Here is a 20,363-nt window from a genome sequence, read left to right as displayed (position 1 = left end):
ACTAACATTTATCGGAAGTTAGAACCAGCTTTTGTCGACAGAGGTAATACATTTTGTTGGGGGTAATTTCCATCAGCTTGATAAGAGAGCACCACTCAATATTTGGACTATTTTTAAATCCACCTTTTTGGAAGAATTGAGTTGTCTCAGTCAAAACACTAGGTCCAAATAACCAAACTCAAGCACTTATTTTCTGATAATAGATGTGACTATTATGAATTATTTAATATATACAGATTAGATAATAGAAATCAGTGTCTTGGTCTCATGTTAATTTATTAAAGTTGATAGAATGTTTTGGCTTTGCTGCCATCATCAGATCTAAAAATCACAGCAGGGCATATAAGCACATAGTTATGTGCTAACTATGCACATATATGGTATGTGCATGGTCATTACTTCCTGGATAACCCACCTAAAATGGAACTACAGGAACAAAAAACTATTTCAAGTGACCTGCAAATGCCAAAACTGACTGTGGAATAAACTAGACATTGTATCTTGTACAGTCATCAGACAAGGATACTGAACTTACGTGTCTGTGTGTTGCTGCTGCAATTATTAGATCTTATGACGGCTGCAAAACCAAAATCGGTTATCAGTTTTAATAAATTAGCAAATGAACAAGACATTGATTTCAATTATGTAATCCAATATAAAAATGCAGTGCTTTGACAAAATTGGGTACCAGAATTGTATTACTTTATTCAAATTCTGCTGTTTGATATATGTACCATTTACAGTCCATTCAGTTTATATTTTAGCAATTTCATGGTAGTATTTCAAATGCTTTCAGTCCTTCTATCTTTACATCATCCCAGTTCATTCAATATGCTATAAATGTCAATGTGGCACTTATACGAAGTTGCAAGTCAGTCATATGGCGTTCAAAACTTATGAGTGCACAACGGGAAAGAAGAACTGTGTTAAAAACTTACAGGTTTTGCACCACCCGATAGCTGCATCATTAATAAGGATCTTTCTTTTTCGTACACAAGATAGTTTGTTTACTTTTTACGCTGCAGAGACAACACTGCAGATTGCATATGATGTAATGTGTAGTGAAGAGGAAGGGAAAGCAATGCCTAAACACAGTTTTGAGGGAACAAACATTTATTACAAAAAGTTCTTTCTTCCATGTGCTATAAAACATTTCATGACAAAAGTGTGCAAAGTTCAACAACAACATCCAACATCTTTCTCGTTACGAAAATAATAAAAACATCTCGTACAAACGAAGCAATACTGGTATAGCGAGGGAGGCGTCACGCGCCCTGCACGCTCTTCTCACACAGCCTGAAAATTCAACAACCACAGCAGTAAATAAATAAATAAACATACTCCTCGGCACAGAACACGTGGTAATAAAAACAGACTTCTTTAGTTTACATATTTACACAAAAGGCAGTGAAACACAACGGAAAATACTTAGGAATGTGTAAAGAGACAGACATAGTTTCAAATGACACAGAGGCAACGAGTATATACAAAAACTTAAATTGCACAGACAATTATTACAGACACATCAGAGTACACAAGTCTTCACAACCAGTGACCTTTGGTTATCATACTATGCCTGCCCAGATTTCACATAAGCAAATACATAACACTGTATGAATGTAAGCAGGTTTATGAAAAACTTCTTCCTGTACAACAGAAATGCCACTGCAGATTTTGCTACGTGTCTCAGACTTTAGTTAATCTGGAATGTTTTCCATTAGCCATTTTGCAGCACTAGGGAAAAAAAACCCACACACATTAGAGGTGTATTTTTGAAACGTTTCAAACCTCCAACACAGCGACAGTTTTGAGCCAGTAACACATTCCACTGCCATGAGACAGTGAGATACAGCAAGGTGACCATCAAACAATTATTGTCATAGGCAGATTCATGAACCTAGGCAGAATGAGTTGGATCTGTTGCTGAGCATGTGACAAGAAGTACATTGCAACAGTCGCTCACATTATAATAGCCAATTACATTACAATTGCCACTGAGTGTTCCGATGCTTTTCAAGTACTCAGTTTCAAAGGTCGTTATCAGTGAAAACTTTAAATGTGATTGCGACTTATTCCCCACAGATTTGCTGCACGTACATATGGCCTCTGCAGGTAATAGGCAACAATACTACATAAAGTGCACAGAATGCACACTTACTTCTAGAGTGAAACAGCAGTCAACTGTACAATCAGACATATTTCTGGTCATTGAAGCACACTGTACCAGCTCAAAGGGCCTGTTGCATCTCTTTGCTGACCATCAACTCTGCAGTTACACTGACCACCACTGGTATGGCATTTGTGAATCTGAGCACAGTGCTTTGGAATTACGGATTTTACATATCTATCCTAACTAGTACTGCTCCGAGGCAAGCAACTCTGACTCGTGGCATACCACAGTACAGCCGTCTACTGCCCAGTGGCTTCGTGTTGTCACATGTCAAAAGCAGAAACAATTTCAATAAGAACAACACGCAGTACAACTGAAACGAAGAATCCTGCAGAAACGAACATAAAGTTACAAATACAGAGTATAAAAGAATGGATAAGGCAGTTACAGAGTAAATATATAAATCACTGATGCAGAATTAACACATACGTTCCCAAAAACACATAAGACATAGAATCACTGGGGAGACCACAGAATAGATCAAGAGACCAACACAACGAACAAAACAGCAAGGGTTACAACGTACTTCAGAGTCCAATTATGTGACAAAAGAAAGAAGTTTCAGGCTCAGTCTCATGTACTAGATAATATATTTGTTTTGTACACCTTGTTTGGCAATAGGAGTGAGCACAGTTACCTGGTATTACATTCGGTATTGTGAGTTACATTCACTTGAACGAACTACTTATTTGGGACACGTCTCGATGTATCCTCTTTGTTTTTGATTTTGTGATTGTATGATCATATATCCAAGAACACTTGCAAATGATTAGTGAACAAAACATATTATTCAAGTAATATGCAGCCTCAATGGATCAACGGACTGGCAACAGCCACATATGATAATGGAATACTCAATTTTGTGGACATTTATGAGAAATGCAGAAGTAATGAAGGTGATTACACAGAGAAATAAGTGAACTTCAGCTTTGTAAGTGACACGATTTTCTTGATATTAAAATATATTTTATGAATTTATTAAAAACGAATGGTCATTACTTCCTGGATAACCCACCTAAAATGGAACTACAGGAACGAAAAACTATTTCAAGTGACTTGCAAATGCCAAAATTGACTGTGGAATAAACTGGACATTGTATCTTGTACAGTCATCAGACAAGGATACTGAACTTATTATGGATATTTTTTGTAGGGAATTAATGTTTCCCAGTCACACTTGAAACGTAGACATTGTCAGATATTTGTTACTGTCTTAATGAAGAACGAGTGAAGATCTTTGTGGAACAACTTGACTAAAGAAAGCGATCATTTTGACAAGACTTATCCTGAGACGTCAGAAAATAGTTAATTTCACAATGCAGAGACATAGGAGTAGTAGAAATTACTTAGAGAGGGAGACCAAGGATGGAATACAGTAAGGAGGTTCAAATGGATGTAGGCTGCAGTGGTCATGAAGAGATGGAGAGACTGACACAGGATAGACTAGTCTTGGGACTGAAGACCACAACAACAACAACAACAACAACAACAACAAGTAATGTTTGTTGTTATCTTGCAGTGTAGACATGGAAAGTTACCACCAGAAAATACCTTCACGGGCAGCCGGCACTGCTTCTTGTTAAAATAATGAAATTTATTGGCAATGAGAAGGACAAAGGAGTGAAAGAAAATGGGATGGAAAGTGTGAGCTGAATGTTGCAGCTCAGTGAGCTGACAATGTACAAATTATAACACGAAGGACACGACTGCCAATTGGAGTGGAATTCGTGTATCTATCCCTCTGAAGAAGCAACAAAGTGCGAAGAGATATATTACACTGAAAATCTGAAATAAAGTGTAATCAGGCAACACAGTCTTCCATATTTTTGAACCATACAAAGTTACGTAAGTTTAAAAAAAAAAAATTCACACAGGTTCTTTTGCTGCGTTTTGTTCGAGTTTTGCAGGGAAATTTTCAGAAGAATTGGTCTGCGTATGGGATATGATTTTAAAATGTGTCAGAATAAACAAGCCGTCATGTAGAAATGAGATGACAGTGTGAAAAAATAGACACTATTTCCAATTTTTTTTACAAAAAAAGAGAAAAAATTATTTGTTTCACTTCACAGGACATTGACATACAGCATGTGGTGACACTCCACTTCTAACAATACCCAAGTGTATAATATCACTGGCTCCCCCTCCTGAGTTTCAAGTGTAAACATGGCAATGCTGCCACTTTGGTCAGGTCAAAAGTTCATTTTGCTCGGTAATAAATGTGTCTGCCAACTGCACCTCTAGTAGTTCTCATGCAGTCTTAGTCCAAAGTCTCAAAATTACCTGTCAATATTACAGTATACAATCTAAAACATCTGAGGCAACAAGATGAACTGGAATACTGACAGACTGACTCTCAAAACTAAAAGCTGTAAACCAAAGCAGCAGAAGAGTCTGTTATGACACAGAAAGCACACATACTGTAACAGGGACATCAAAATTACCCGGTGTCATCATTCTAGTGATAGCCATAATAGTGGATGATGAGGTGATTATTATGAGCTTGTTGTGGAAATATAAAGAATCGAATGTTTAGCCTATTTTGCCATGATATGAGCAATTCCAAAAGAAGGCAAATCTATTTTCCATCTGCGTAAGAAAGATTAACATAAAACCAGCTTTGTGAAAAAGAGCAGCACATGCAAAAGACACAAACTGATGGCAAACCACAGATACTCATTTGTCAGGGACTAAAGACTGACCAGATCTACGTTTCGTGCTATCAACTTGTCCAAACATATTTAAATTGATAGAGCTTCTGCACTAGCAGAGAGTTTTGTTCTGCCATTTCAGTCTTCAATGCTCTTGAGATTTTTCATCAAATTAATTTTAGACCAAGATCTGAAGTGAGTGGTGCTACATGGTGTAGATACAACTAGGTAGTTAATGGCACTGTGAACTTGAGTGACAAAGTGTAAAAGACACATGACATTATGGCACAACATGTAGGACAAAAGTTTTCATTGTTCCTTGTGAGTTCCAAATTCCTATGGAGCACAAGAGTTTGGTGAAATAGTTACATAGTTATTAAAGGCAAGAGGAAGAAATTACATTCAGCAGGCAAAAATGAGATGGAGCAGCTCACTCACTATGGCAATGACACACTCCATCAAATATGATCATTGTAGTTTCCGCATTACTAGAAGAAATACAGCAACTGCCCACTTTTTATACAATTTTATTTACACTACGCTGAAATTCATTCTGGGTTTTCTCCCATCTTCAGCTGTTTAATACATTTATATTGATGAAATCTTCCCAGGCTTCCATCCGGGTAGCTGCGTCGAAACTCCGTGACGTTTCGATGAGTGTCATTTTCATCATCTTCTGGTGAAGATGATAAGAATGACACTCACCAAAACATCGCGGATTTTTGATGCAGCTAACTGGATGGAAACCCGAGAAGATTTCATCAGCAGTATGCACCGGGAAAGCCTACATTCACATACTTTTATATTTTCATTACACCTATAGAGCAGTGAAAACCTAATACGTAAACAGACATAAACAAAGCTATTTAAAAGGTGGGTGGCTTCTGTATTTCTCCAAGTAATCTGATCCACATTCATGAAGCTCAAGGTGGTTATTATCATCAATAAGTTGTTAATTTCCCTATTACAGGTTGCTGTCATCAATACCTCTCTCCTCCTGGTATTTCAGCTGAAGACATCCAACCATTTCGGAGGGAGTCAAAAGGCTGTCCTAGAGTTCACTTGGAAGATGGCTGGACATTCTGCAGATGAAATACTTTAGAAAAAGGGAGGTACCAAAACTTCACAGATTTAGTGTTATACCAGGTAAACATGAAGACTTGTGCAATTGTTGGGTCAAACAAATACTGTTACCCTTTACTCTCTCTTTTGTACTTTCAAGCCTGAAGAATGTGAAATCTGCACACATTCTGTGCACCATTTATGGTTTTAGGTTATTTCTGAACCTGAACAAGACGTACACTTTCTGGTCGCAAATAGATGACTGCCTAACCCGTAACCCAGACTGCAGAATCACTGAAGATGTTTCAACTGCTTCCTCCAGAGAGAGAGAGACGTCTGACAACCTACACGTTGCTTCGAGAGCCGTCTTATTACAAGGAATGTAAAATCTTGCAGTCGGTGCATCGTGCTATATCGTGGCAACAGTGGCCTCGGAGCAAGTGCGAGGAATTGTGCTCAGGTGTCGAGCAGTGCCGAGGCACGCGAACGCGACCGACAGCGTGAGCTACGGCAGAGGGTGTCGGTAAGCCGGCGACGCTCACTGCTCGGGAGCCGGTCACAGGCGTCGACAGTCACGGTGGCGCGAAAGGACGAGCCCCGCCGGCAGCTGTCATACCGTCCGCACCTTCCACACCAGCTGCGACAACATGCCGTCTCCGGCAATCTGCAAAACAGAGCTCCGTGCAGCGACAGCAGGCAGAGGCCGCACACAGATACTCTAGGGGAAAGGCTCCAGAAGGTGTGAGGATTAGGAAAGATCCTACCATATCAGTATTCTAATACTTCAAGTTTTGAGACAAGGTATGTGGATTCCAACCTCTGATGTTTGAGGCTACCATCTTATCAGGTGGTATATGATGTGGGTCACAAGCACACACATTCTCTAACAAATGTATGATTATGTAGCATGTAGCATGTAGGATTTATTGGTAGGGAGGCGTGTTATTTTGGATGTAGTGCCATCAACAGAACTAGAAGTAACTTCAGGAAAGAGTACTGGTACCCTTGTTGTTCATGTTGTTGTTGTTGTGGTCTTCAGCCCTGAGACTGGTTTGATGCAGCTCTCCATGCTACTCTATCCTGTGCAAGCTTCTTCATCTCCCAGTACCTACTGCAACCTACATCCTTCTGAATCTGTTTAGTGTATTCATCTCTTGGTCTCCCTCTACGATTTTTACCCTCCACGCTGCCCTCCAATACCAAATTGGTGATCCCTCGATGCCTCAGAACATGTCCTACCAACCGATGCCTTCTTCTGGTCAAGTTGTGCCACAAGCTCCTCTTCTCTCCAATTCTATTCAATACCACCTCATTAGTTATGTGATCTACCCATCTATTCTTAAGCATTCTTCTGTAGCACCACATTTCAATTCTATTCTCTTCTTGTTTAAACTATTTATCGTCCACGTTTCACTTCCATACATGACTACACTCCATACAAATACTTTCAGAAACGACTTCCTGACACTTAAATCTATACTCGATGTTAAGAAATTTCTCTTCTTCAGAAATGCTTTCCTTGCCATTACCAGTCTACATTTTATATCCTCTCTACTTCGACCATCGTCAGTTACTTTGCTCCCCAAATAGCAAAACTCCTTTACTACTTTAAGTGTCTCATTTCCTAACCTAAATCCCTCAGCATCACCTGACTTAATTCGACTACATTCCGTTACCCTCGTTTTGCTTTTGTTGATATTTTTGTTCACATTGTAAGTTAATGGTCAAGTATGAGGGTTGAATAAAAAGTTATGCTTCCGCCCTTGTTAACTGGGTGTGGATGGGAATATTTTAACAAATCAGACGCAGAAATAATCCTTAGAATATGATCTTCAATTACCAATACTCACTTTTCCACATAATCAACAGCCAATTGGATATATTTCTGCTAACAATGAACAAGTTTTCTGACGCAATCACGGAAGAAGTCAACAGTCTGTTTCCGCAACCACAGTCTTACGGTTCTCTCAACGTCTTCATCAGAAGCATAATGCTGTCCCCATTTTGTCTCCTGTCACAACTGAATGAAGAAAGGCATCACCTTCATTCTCGTGACGCGAGAAGAGTTCCTGGCAAATTTCGAGTCTGTGCGCTTTCATTTCAGGAGTCAGCATATGGGGTATCCATTGTGCACAGATCTTCCAATATCCAAGCAAAGCAATAATGTGACCTACACTGTCTTGTGAAATGCCGATTGCGCTTGCAGTTTCTATCTGAGTGATATGACAATCATCCTGAATCAATCTGTCATCATTCAGCTTGTGAAACTCATTGGTTGCTGTCACAGGACGTCCAACTCTTTGTTTGACATGCAGGTCAGATGTTCCTGCATCAACATCTTCAAACTTACTCAACCAACGACGCACATTACTCACAACAACACGATCACCATAAACTGCTTTCATCCTCTGATGAATCTTCTTTGGGGTGACACCTTCCGCTGACAAGAATTCAATAACTGCACATTGCTTAAATCGCATTGACTGACCGCCTGGGCAGGGTTCCACACTTTACACTGTAACAACACAATTGTTCAATGCTAAGGCTTCCCGCCAGCTGGAGCTGTAGAGAAGAGGCTACGGAACAAGCCAGTGCCTGCCGCACACCAATACTGCCAACTGTTGAAGGTTGAGGCATTAGTTATCAGTCAACCCTCGTAAAATTCATAGTAACCTCCGACCTTTTGCACATAATGCAGTTGACTATTATAAAGTACTGTCTAGACAAAACTGGAAAAATGCTGAGTGAGATCTAGATAAGATTTCAAAGTGGTATAAAGATTGGAAACTTGTTTTAAATGTCTGGATATATAAAATAGTGCAATGCACAAAATCTAAATATAAGTCATAAGTTGAATTAGTCAACTTATATAAATAGAACCTCAAACTCCATCCGAATTAGCCTAGGAAGGCCCAACAATACCGGCCAACTGCCGTGTCATACTCAACTGACAGGTGTACTTGATATGGAGGGGCATGAGGTCAGCACACCACTCTCCTGGGCATTGTCAGTTTTTGTGACTGCAGCCGCTACTTCTCCCCTTCAACTAGTTTCTCAATTGGCCTCACAAGGGCAGAGTGCATCATGCTTGCCAACAATGATTGGCAGATCCAGATGGGAACCCTTCCAAGTGCTAGTCTAGCGTGACAGTGCTTAAGTCCGCTGATCTGACGGGAACCAGTGTTACCACCGTAGCACAGCTATTGGCACTTATATAAGTACCTGGATGTAACAATTTCTATGGATATGAAATTGAATGTTCAAACAATAGAAAATCCAGGATGGAATGCAACAATACCAGAGAAGGATAGTTGCTACCCACAATATAGCTGAGCCACAATAGGCACAACAAAAGGATTCACACAATTAAAGCTTTTGGTCATTAAGGCCTTTGTCAGTAGTACACACACACACACACACACACACACACACACACACACACACACACACACTCATGTAAACGTAACTTGCAACACGTCTACCGTCTCAGAGAACTGAAACCACCACAGAGTGTGTGTGTGTGTGTGTGTGTGTGTGTGTGTGTGTGTGTGTGTGTGTACTACTGACAAAGGCCTTAATGACCAAAAGCTTTAATGGTGTGAATCTTTTTGTTGCGCCTATCACGACTCAGCATCTCCGCTAAATGGAATGTTCACATAGTCTCAGTCGTGCGAAGGCAGGATTTTGGTTTTCAGTTCACTGGTAGTGTATTGGTAAAATGTGGTCACTCTACAAAGGAGATTGGTTACAAAACACTTGTGAGACCCATCTTAAAGTACCCATATTACTCAAGTGAACTGGACCCTTATCAAATATACCTATGTATACAAAGAAGTGCAGCACGAAAGGTCACAAGATTGTCTGACCCACGGGAGAGTGCCACAAATGCTGAAAAACAAAAATTGGAAGACTCTTGAAGATAGATGTCAACTGGCCTGTGAAAGTCAACTCATGAAGTTCCACGAGCCAGCCTTAAGTGGTAAATGCTGGAATATTCTATAACATCCTGCTTATCGCTCCCAGTATGCACAAAGTCATTCAAGCAGTCATTCTCCTGTACCCCATAAGAGACTGGAAGAGGAAGAAACCCTAACGTGTGGTACCGCACTTACTACCTTCTGCCGTGCACTTTACAGTCATCTGCAGAGTATGAATGTGGATCTAAATTAAACTAAGCTGATCATTGTTACATTGCTGGCCCAATCAGCAAATTTACAATGTAAACACTGAACATCCACATCACCCACAGGTGATAAAATGGGCTAAAATGGAACGATGAGTTGTCCATAGGTGTTGACAGTGTCACAATAATAGCCATGTGCATGCACAGCCCATGTAACTTCCTGAAAGCCAGCAAGACAAAACACACAAGTAACGCAAATAAGCTCTTTGTGAATGTAAACATGATTTTAAAGAGATGCCGAAGAAATGATGGGTAACCACGCTGGGTAGCGAGGTGGCTAATTTCATGACTACGATTGACTTCTCAAGACTGTTAAGCCAAACACATCCCTATGTTCTTTGTACCTTAACTTAACGGAACTACCAGATGGGCATATATAGTTTGTGTTACAAGTGTTACACTGCATTTTTCAGATACTAGCACTCTAGCTTTTATCGACTTCGTGTTGTAAAGTGTTCTTTAGCTCAAATTGCAACATACTGTTGGCCTTAAGTACGGCACTGACTCTAAAAATTTGGAAATATTAGACACTTTCTGGGAAAGAATACCAAATTATGGCACTGTGATACTCCTAGCACACTGTGCGGCATTATCCTTTACATTCATACGCTTTTTCTTGTGTACTAATTTATTCAATGTTTTTTGTTATAACTGTTAACTAGTTGTTTTATAATGTTTATCTCAGTCGTTCTGTCTTTTGTATTGATTGGGACTTTAAATGCTCTATCTATTATACAGCAAAAGGTATAAAGTTTTTGGCTACTTGGTAGACAAGAGTTACTGTGCATCAAAATACCTGTTGCTGTCAGTTTCCTGAATACTTTGAAGGCATGCCTAAAATCTTGCTTCACAAGTGAGCCGTAGCCATGCATATTCATGAAAGTGGCTACCCTAGGTTGGAATTGATGAGGATCTTACAAGATAACAACAAGTAACTGGATCTACTGGAACAATCTGATACTGAGGGAAATCGTAATACATTAAATGAATGAGTACTTCACACAAATAACTTTTTCAGAAACTTTGCAGATCTCTTAATATCTGTAATTATTTAGAGACCTTTCAGTATACTGTTAGCTTATGATGGGGACTTAAATTTTAGGGCTACGTGGCATGGTTGCACATTATCTTTGTTCCTTCAGTATTTCTCTGATTTCATGCTTGCATTCATCATGAGCCCACTTGCATTACTTCTGTGTGTGGCTGCAGGATGTGGTTTTCATGAAGATACATGGGTTACGCATGCATATAGCTGTTATTGTGTTGCTACCAAAACCGATGGACAATATATACCATTACAGTTTAGTCTATTTTATCAGTTGACAGTGATGTGGAAATACACCTCAAGAAGAGACATCTACAAGGAAAATAGCCACATTATTTTATTTTTATTGTTTTTGTTCGTTTTATATTGGTTCTTTGTAAGGGTTCTTGTAGAGTAATCCTGATGATAAAGGCTTGACATTCAATACACATAAATTCAATGTTTTATTTTATTTTTATTTATTTATTTTTAACTGTAAGTAGATGGTTAAGCAGACATTTTAATATTGATTTCTACAACCATGACCTCATATTCATTATGAATATAATCAAAAAATAAACTAAGCAATCTGGATATGCCCTCCGAGAGCACAGGAAAAGTTACAATGCAAAACCCAAAGGTAAACGGGAGCTGAAGATTTTTAGAAAATTATGTCTTTGATATAGGAAAGCCAATGCAGAGGATATTTTTGATCTCTAAGCATGTTACAGGACTGTTCAGTTTTTTAAAGGGTATCATATTCACCATTGACTGTATAGATTATTTATTTCACAATTTACATCAGCTTTAAAGGCAATTATCAAATGGCACAGTAAAAGACTTTACTCCAGCACATGACAGAATTTAAAATCCTCCATCTCATATACATGCCATTCTATGAACTGAGCCTTTTCACTTTAAGAATGCGGTAGAATCGAATGGGCGTGAAGCTCTGTACATCATTAAATGAGAACAGTTGCTAATGTTAAGAATGTTAACACAAGTCACAATAAACTGATGGTTCTTACATGTGTGTAAGAACACTGGTTTATTGTGATTTGTGTTACAGATTTTAATATTGGCATTAGTTCATGTAATTTACATAACTTCATGATTTATGGAGCCTAACGCTAATCAATGCTGCTGCACTCTTACAAGAGAAAAGGCTTTGTTCTGATAATGACATGAATACATATGGCAGAATTTTAAAGTTTGACATGTGCTTTAGTAAAATCTTTTGCAGTACCACTTGATAATGGCTTTGTGGCCAATACTGCAATTGTGAAATAGATAATCATTACAGTCAACAACAAAGACGATGTCCTTTAAAAAATTTTACATGACTGAACCCCAACCATCAGGAATTAACCGACACTGTTGAGGTTTATGGGGCCACTTACTTATTGCCTATTGACTTCGGTCTCAGGACCACCTGCAGACTATTTACTAATTTTCCTGACATTTCACCAGTACAAGTGCTGGTCTTGTCAAATGTTCACTCTTCACTGCTGGTGGCAGACTTCTGAAGAGAGCCCTCCTATTCTGAATAATTCGACTGGTGAGAACATGGGTAGGAATGCTGCTGCAGAACTATAGCTCTGTGTTTACAGCTTGATGTTGCTTGTGACACAACAGGCAATCTTTCACTTGTGAGTATGATTCTTCCTTTCGGGTTCAGGAGCTTACTGCTTGTGCACTCTCTGATGACTAAACAGGGTAAAAACACACCAAAAACAGGGTGGCAAAGACTAATGGGAATGTTTGAAATGAGTAGCGGCAGCCATGCGAAGCACCGTGGGTTCACTGACAGTGAGTAAACAGTCTGCCATTTCAGTAATCACGGTTCAGTGGAACGGACAACAGCGTGTGTTGGCCATAAAAATGTTTTATAAAAACAATGATAGTTTGGTAGTGGTGCAGAGGGAGTTTCGACGTTTTTATAATTTAGGACGTCATGATGCTATTCTATTGAAACATGCGATAAAATGTTGAATTAATAACTTTGAAGAGACTGAATCTGCCCTCAAGAAGAAACCAACAGGACAGCCAAGAAGTGTGCATTCTCCAGGGAATATCGATGTTGTACGTGAGTCTGTCTTACGGAGCCCACGGTGTTCAATTTGTAATCAAGCATCAGTGGTTGAAATGCCCCGGGAGCCTCTTCACATAATTCTTCATCTTGATTAAAAATTTCATCTGTACAAACTACAGATGGTGCAACAACTGAAGGACAACGATTACCGGTTAAGATTAAGAGTCTGTCAATAAATGATAACAAAAATAAACAGTGACGATCAATCTCTAAACAAGTTATGGATGTCAGATAGGGCACATTTGCACCTCACAGGTTATATGAATAAACAGAACTACCATTACTGGGCAAACACAAATCCTAATGACATTCATGAGCATTCTTTATATGCTAGCAAAGTGAGAGTATGGTGTGGTGTTTCATCACATTGGATTATCAATCATATTTTTTCACAAATGAACAGGAAAACAATAACTGTCAATGCTGATCGTTACGTGGACACGTTATGAACTTTCGTTACACATGCATTGAACAACTTTCAAAATGTTCAAGAAGCCTGGTTTCAACAGAATGGAGCAACATCACAGACTGCACGGCAATCAATGGCATATGTGCGAGAATTGTTTGGCAACCATGTGATCTAACTATTCAGTAACTTTCCCAGCCCCCTAGATCACCAGATTTATCAGTTTGCGATTTTTTTCTTGTCAGTTACCTCAAGAGTAAAGTCTACACGACTCTACCAAGAACCCTGGATGAGTTAAAACAGATAATTCGGGATGCAACTGACAGTATCCCAGCAGATTTCACAAATGTATTCATATAGGACAATGCCCTCTACAGGACGTAATTTTAAAAAAAATGATAAATGTCATCAACATTTCGTAAATGGCAAAGCTGTAAGGTCTCAATTAAATTTCTTTCCTTCACCACTTCTAGTTTTATTGGATAGTGGAAATGTTCCTGTTTTTCTGTGTCATCCTGTATATTCAGTTTGAGTAAATATATGCATGTGCAGTTTCCACCAAGTCACAGCAGACAATGTGATGAATTTTCTAATGTACTCCTGTAACTTCCACATTTATAGCAGTCAAATAACGATGACTTATTTTACATCAAAGAACTTTTTTTTTCCCATGGCTTTGAAGAAGGCTTTAGTGACACACACACTCGTAAAAGAGACAATGTACCACAATGAAATTATCTAAATGGGACCAAAATCTGTTGATGTGATGTACTCGTACAGACAAACAAATGATTACAATTCCAAAATAGTCGGATGATTTATTCAAGAAAAAGACCTTCACAATCCAGTCCAATTGGCACATTAAATCATCTAAAGCCCTGTCCATAATGCTCCAAATATCATTACCTGGGGAGGGATCCCGCGACACTGTTGGCCGTGATAAGGTCCAACAAGTAAGAAGACAAGTGATAGAAACTCTCACTGTGTGCAGGCAGGCAGTATCTTGCTGAAATGTAAGCCCAGGATGGCTTGCCACAAAGGGCAATGAAATGAAGAGCAGAATATCGTCGACATACTTTGTGCTGTAAGGGCGCTGCAAATGACAACTGCTGTGAAAGAGAATAGAACCACGGACTACACAGTGTGTTGACCAGCCGAGGTCATATTTCATTCATTTTTCTCGGTGAGCTTGGATTTAGAAGTGAGCAGTAGTGCATATTGAAAAGTTTGGTTCAAATGGCTCTAAGTGCTATGAGAGTTAACATCTGAGGTCATCAGTCCCCTAGACCTTACAACTACTTAAACCTAACTAACCTAAGAACATCACACACATTCATGCCCGAGGCGGGATTCGAACCTGCGACCGTAGCAGGCATGCAGTTCCGGACTAATAATCTAAAACTAACAAAACTGTATCACTATAGATCCCCCTGATGATGCCTTAGAACACGAAAAAAGCGTAACACTTCTGGGATAAATAAATTAAGCGGCAGCAGGAAAAGGCAGTTTCATTTACAAATCAAGTAATTATGTGCTTGTTGCAGAGGATGGCCACACAAACAAATTTGTTGTTAGAAGCCATTTAGAGAACTGCAAACAATATTGAAAGTCATTGCCACACAGCTGCTGGTGCAAAATGTGAAAATCATGAAATGTAATATCTGCATAACACTCCTTGGCCTGATATGATGCACATTCAAGATGCTTCACAGTCACATGCAGATTGTGTGTTATTGCTACTAAAAATTTAGTCGCATGTCTCTCATCTGTAGATGTTCTATTCTGAAGGCATACTTTCTTCTACGCACTTTTGAGTTCCTTGAAATTATTTTTAAATGTTTGGAAAGACGGATGTTTGATATAATCAGGATATCTTTCAGCATACAAGTGCAGAAAAGCTTCATGACCAAACTGTCTGACTGCTATTACAGAACTGTACTTCAGTCATGTGTTACTTTACATCTGGCGCAGGAGGGCACTCATTCACAAGGTCTCTTCTCCTGACAGCAGGACATTGGTTTGTGGAGTGGCTATTTTGTAACTATTTAGTCAAGCTCCACAGGTACAGGGTGATTCAAAAAGAATACCACAACTTTAGGAATTTAAAACTCTGCAACAACAAAAGGCAGAGCTAAGCACTATCTGTCGGCGAATTAAGGGAGCTCTAAAGTTTCATTTAGTTGTACATTTGTTCGCTTGAGGCGCTGTTGACTAGGCGTCAGCGTCAGTTGGTGCTAAGATGGCGACCGCTCAACAGAAAGCTTTTTGTGTTATTGAGTACGGCAGAAGTGAATCGACGACAGTTGTTCAGCGTGCATTTCGAACGAAGTATGGTGTTAAACCTCCTGATAGGTGGTGTATTAAACGTTGGTATAAACAGTTTACAGAGAATGGGTGTTTGTGCAAATGGAAAAGTTCTGGACGGCCGAGAACGAGTGATGAAAATGTAGCACGCATCCAGCAAGCATTTGTTCACAGCCCAGGAAAATCGACTCGCAGAGAGCTGCAAATTCCACAATCAACTGTATGGAGAGTCCTACAAAAAAGGTTAGTTATGAAACCTTATCGTCTGAAATTTGTTCAAGCACTGTCTGCAGCTGATAAGATTAAAAGAATCGATTTGTGTGATTTTATCCTTGCTCAAATGGAAACAGATGAATCTTTCATTTCAAAGATTGTGTTTAGTGATGAAGCAACTTTCCACACTAACGGGAAAGTCAACCGTCACAATGTCTGTATATAGGGCACTGAGAATCCGCGGGAAACAATTCAGTATGAACGTGACTCGCCTAAGGTGAACGTTTTCTGTGCGATTTCTGCCAATAAAGTTTTTGGTCCCTTTTTCTTCGAAGGTGCTACTGTAACTGGACTGCAGTATCTGGAGATGTTAGAGAACTGGCTGTTCCCTCAGCTCGAACAAGAAGCACAACAATTCATATTTCAGCAGGATGGAGCGCCACCACATTGGCCCTTATCTGTCCGTAACTACCTGAACGTCAACTACCCGAGGCGATGGATCGGCCGCCAGGCAGCCCGTGACAGAGCACTTCATCACTGGCCTCCAGCCCTGATCTTACCCCCTGCGATGTTTTCTTATTGGGGTATGTTAAGAATATGGTGTTTCAGCCACCTCTCCCAGCCACCACTGATGATTTGAAGCGAGAAATAACAGCAGCTATCCAAACTGTTACGCCTGATATGCTACAGAGAGTGTGGAACGAGTTGGAGTATCGGGTTGATATTGCTCGAGTGTCTGGAGGGGGCCATATTGAACATCTCTGAACTTGTTTTTGAGTGAAAAAAACCCTTTTTAAATACTCTTTGTAATGATGTATAACAGAAGGTTATATTATGTTTCTTTCATTAAATACACATTTTTAAAGTTGTGGTATTCTTTTTGAATCACCCTGTATTATGTTGCTGAAGTCATCTTCTGCGGCTCCTTCCAATGCCACAAAAAAGTGTGTAGTTACTTTTAAAAAAAATCTGTATCATCATTCAGTAGCTATTAATGTTAAAATGTTAAAATTACTTGTATACATAAAAAAATACTACATTGATTGTTGAAACTTGGCTAAAACTGCACCTCAGTATATTTCAGTGTTCTGGATATATTTGTGGAGGTCTGTTTTACCTCCCTCACTCTGTACACACAAACTTTTCCACAAAATCCGTGAACAATTACGTATACAACAGCGTCCTGATGGTCGTTGAATTATTTCCTCGCCTGTCATTTATCTACTTCGTGTTTGCGATATTCCTGTTTGAAGTGTTGAGGGCCTTCATGATTTGGTGTAACAGACCATTTTGGTGAAGTGATGTGTTGCACAAGCAGAACTGACAACTGGTCACTGTCACTATCAAAACTTCCTATTTTCACAATGAATCGTAGAAGCAAGATTAAGGAAAGGCAAACCCACGTTGCTAGCATATGTAGACTTAGAGAAACCTTTTGACAATGTTGACTGGAATACTCTCTTTCAAATTCTGAACGTGGCACAGGCAAAATACAGGGAGCGAAAGGCTATTTACAATTTGTACAGAAACCAGATGGCAGTTATAAGAGGGGCACGAAAGGGAAGCAGCGGTTGGGAAGGGAGTGAGACAGGGTTGTAGCCTGTCCCCAATGTTATTCAATCTGGATATTGAGCAAGCAGTGAAGGAAACAAAAGAAAAATTCGGAGTAGGTCCATGGAGAAGAAATGAAAATATTGAGGTTCACCGATGACATTGTAATTCTGTCAGAGACAGCAAAGGACTTGGAAGAGCAGTTGAACCGAATGAACAGTGTTTTGAAAGGAGGATATAAGATGAACATCAACAAAAGCAAAACGAGGATAATGGAATGTAGTCAAATTAAGTTGGGTGATGCTGAGGGAATTAGATTAGGAAATGAGACACTTAAAGTAGTAAAGGAGTTTTGCTATCTGGGGAGCAAAATAACTGATGATGGTCGAAGTAGGGAGGATATAAAATGTAGACTGGCAATGGCAAGGACAGCGTTTCTGAAGAAGAGAAATTTGTTAACATCGAGTATAGATTTAAGTGTCAGGAAGTCATTTCTGAAAGTATTTGTATGCAAGTGAAACATGGACGACAAATAGTTTGGACAAGAAGAGAATAGAAGCTTTCAAAATGTGGTGCTGCAGAAGAATGATGAAGATTAGATGGGTAGATCACATAACTAATGAGAATGTATTGAATAGAATTGGGGAGAAGATAAATTTGTATCACAACTTGACTAGAAGAAGGGACAGGTTGGTAGGACATGTTCTGAGGCATCAAGGGATCACCAATTTAGCATTGAAGGGCAGCGTGGAGGGTAAAAATCGTAGAGGGAGGCCAAGAGATGAACACATTAAGCAGATTCAGAAGGATGTAGGTTGCAGTAAGTACTGGGAGATGAAGAAGCTTGCACAGGATAGAGTAGCATGGAGAGCTGCATCAAACCAATGTCAGGACTGAAGACCACACCAACAACAACAACAACAACAACAACTGTTTGCATGTATGTTTTACTTTTGTGCACATATCACGAGATGGATGGACACAGCATATCTATAAGACGGGATGACGATGAACATAGCACCATAGTTGCAGTATCTGTCAGCTGACTGTGTCGTCAGTTTCTGCTTTAGTGAAATTGTAAACACCACGGAGGGACAGTGGCCGCGACAATGCCTATGACACCACAGGACAAGAGAAAACTTGTTACATGGACACACTGAATTAGAATCTGTTAATTAAGAGAGAAAGTTCTTGGACATTCTGGCTGTCAACATTTTTGTGATGTTCTGGATAATGTACCACACGGTTACCGTAAACAAGAGTACAAGATACAAGACACTGTTAATGAGAAACCTCGCATTTATTTCAAAGAACTGGATGTCAGACTCTATTCTTAACTTCCAGAAGTAACTCCATGAAAAGAAGTTTGAACAGAAGTGGCTGGAAAGTGTGCTGAAATAACAAGTCGAGCATGATTAAATAACCAGAAGTCTTAGCTCCTGGTCAGACTTTACTTGACCACCTGATATCACAATAAAGAACTGATGGAACGTCGCAGCAAACAATCCAGTGCTGTAGTTGGGAGGCTACAGCATGTAATGGCCGACTTTCAATATTAATCGAGCATTTCTGCATCTTCTATTTTATAGCACTATTATACCTTTTATGCCTGCTTCCATAAACACATTTCCCTTGTATATTGAGTATATGCTTTGCTTCTGGAGATAAGAGTTTGACACGCAAACCATGTATCCACTCCACTGAGGCTTACATTTGAATGTTGTCAACTTGTTGCTAGTAGCATTGGTTTCTTGGATAATACTGACATTAATTTGCAGGTTTTGCAACTTTACTCAAAGGATTCTCCTCAGTCAGTGCTGACAATATTTTGCCAAGCAATTATATGCCTGCTGTTGGTCTAAGTTTCACAACTGTAGTTGGATTCATACACACACAGCTTAGAGTGCTTATGGCCCATAGACAATTGAAAACTGTGCTGTCACTTATGATGCTGCCTTTCAGCATCAATGCCCGCACTTGTCGATAGATGATTGCTGAAGTAAAGAAAATATTCCACGCTCTTCAGAGACTCACAACTGATTGTGATGGCAGAAGGCATACTTCGGCAATACAAAAAGATTTTTACAGGATATTGCTCTTTTTGAGGTTCAGATCGAGGTTTCTGACACATGTAACAGCTGATGGACATACTCTCAAATCAATTTATAATATGCTTTACTCAGATATTTGTGCATGGAAGTATCTAAATGCTAGACTATTTTGATCTGTGTGAGGAAAAAGAAGAAGTATTGGTTGCTGTAAACGAAAACAAAAATGTGGAAACAACTAAAAATTTTGTAGAAAAATTAAGTAATTGGTGTCTCTGTAATAATGGTTGATCTTGGAATTAAATATCATTGTTTATTGGAATGAAATATCATTGTTTATCTTTACATACAAATAGTTTTGGTTAGGTCTCACCATGGCTGATTAAATATTAAATGAAACTGCAAGTTACTGTAACTAGTCACAATTTATTTTTGATTCCACTATGCTCACTGGAACGCTGAACATTCATCATCACGTGAATTATGGCACTTATCTGGACATGGATGTATTGTATCTACAACTTTAAGGTGACCTGTGCCATTGCCTTTCAGATTCAATCATTCACACATCATGCTGCATAAGTCTCATCATGAAGGGAGCCTTCAGGGGTGTGCGATGAGTCAAGTTGTATGTTAACACCCATAAGCAACCACTGCTGGCA

The 20,363-nt window shown here is 39.3% G+C and overlaps 1 protein-coding gene across 3 annotated transcripts in view; it reads right to left on the bottom strand.

The window, feature by feature from the left end:
• Nucleotides 1–395: 395 nt before the first annotated feature.
• The window catches only part of LOC126295333 (solute carrier family 35 member E2A-like), a 136,722-nt gene continuing 116,754 nt past the window's right edge, over nucleotides 396–20,363 (bottom strand). The window contains exons 8-9 of one of the 3 annotated variants that reach the window (XR_007552459.1): nucleotides 3,227–6,544; nucleotides 396–456 (exon numbers count right to left, since the gene is read on the bottom strand). Coding sequence is in view for 2 of the 3 variants with exons in the window: in XM_049987800.1 (XP_049843757.1) it covers nucleotides 6,491–6,544 (54 nt within the window). In the remaining variant the exon portion in view is untranslated. Of the gene's footprint in view, nucleotides 457–1,095; nucleotides 6,545–20,363 lie in introns of those variants that run through there. The other 2 variants (XM_049987801.1, XM_049987800.1) reach the window with 2 other exon arrangements.

Source organism: Schistocerca gregaria, chromosome 11, assembly GCF_023897955.1.
Source record: "Schistocerca gregaria isolate iqSchGreg1 chromosome 11, iqSchGreg1.2, whole genome shotgun sequence".
NCBI classification, from domain to species: domain Eukaryota; kingdom Metazoa; phylum Arthropoda; class Insecta; order Orthoptera; family Acrididae; genus Schistocerca; species Schistocerca gregaria.
The sequence above is the reverse complement of the archived record's forward strand: the minus strand, read 5'-3'. Positions and strand labels throughout refer to the sequence as shown.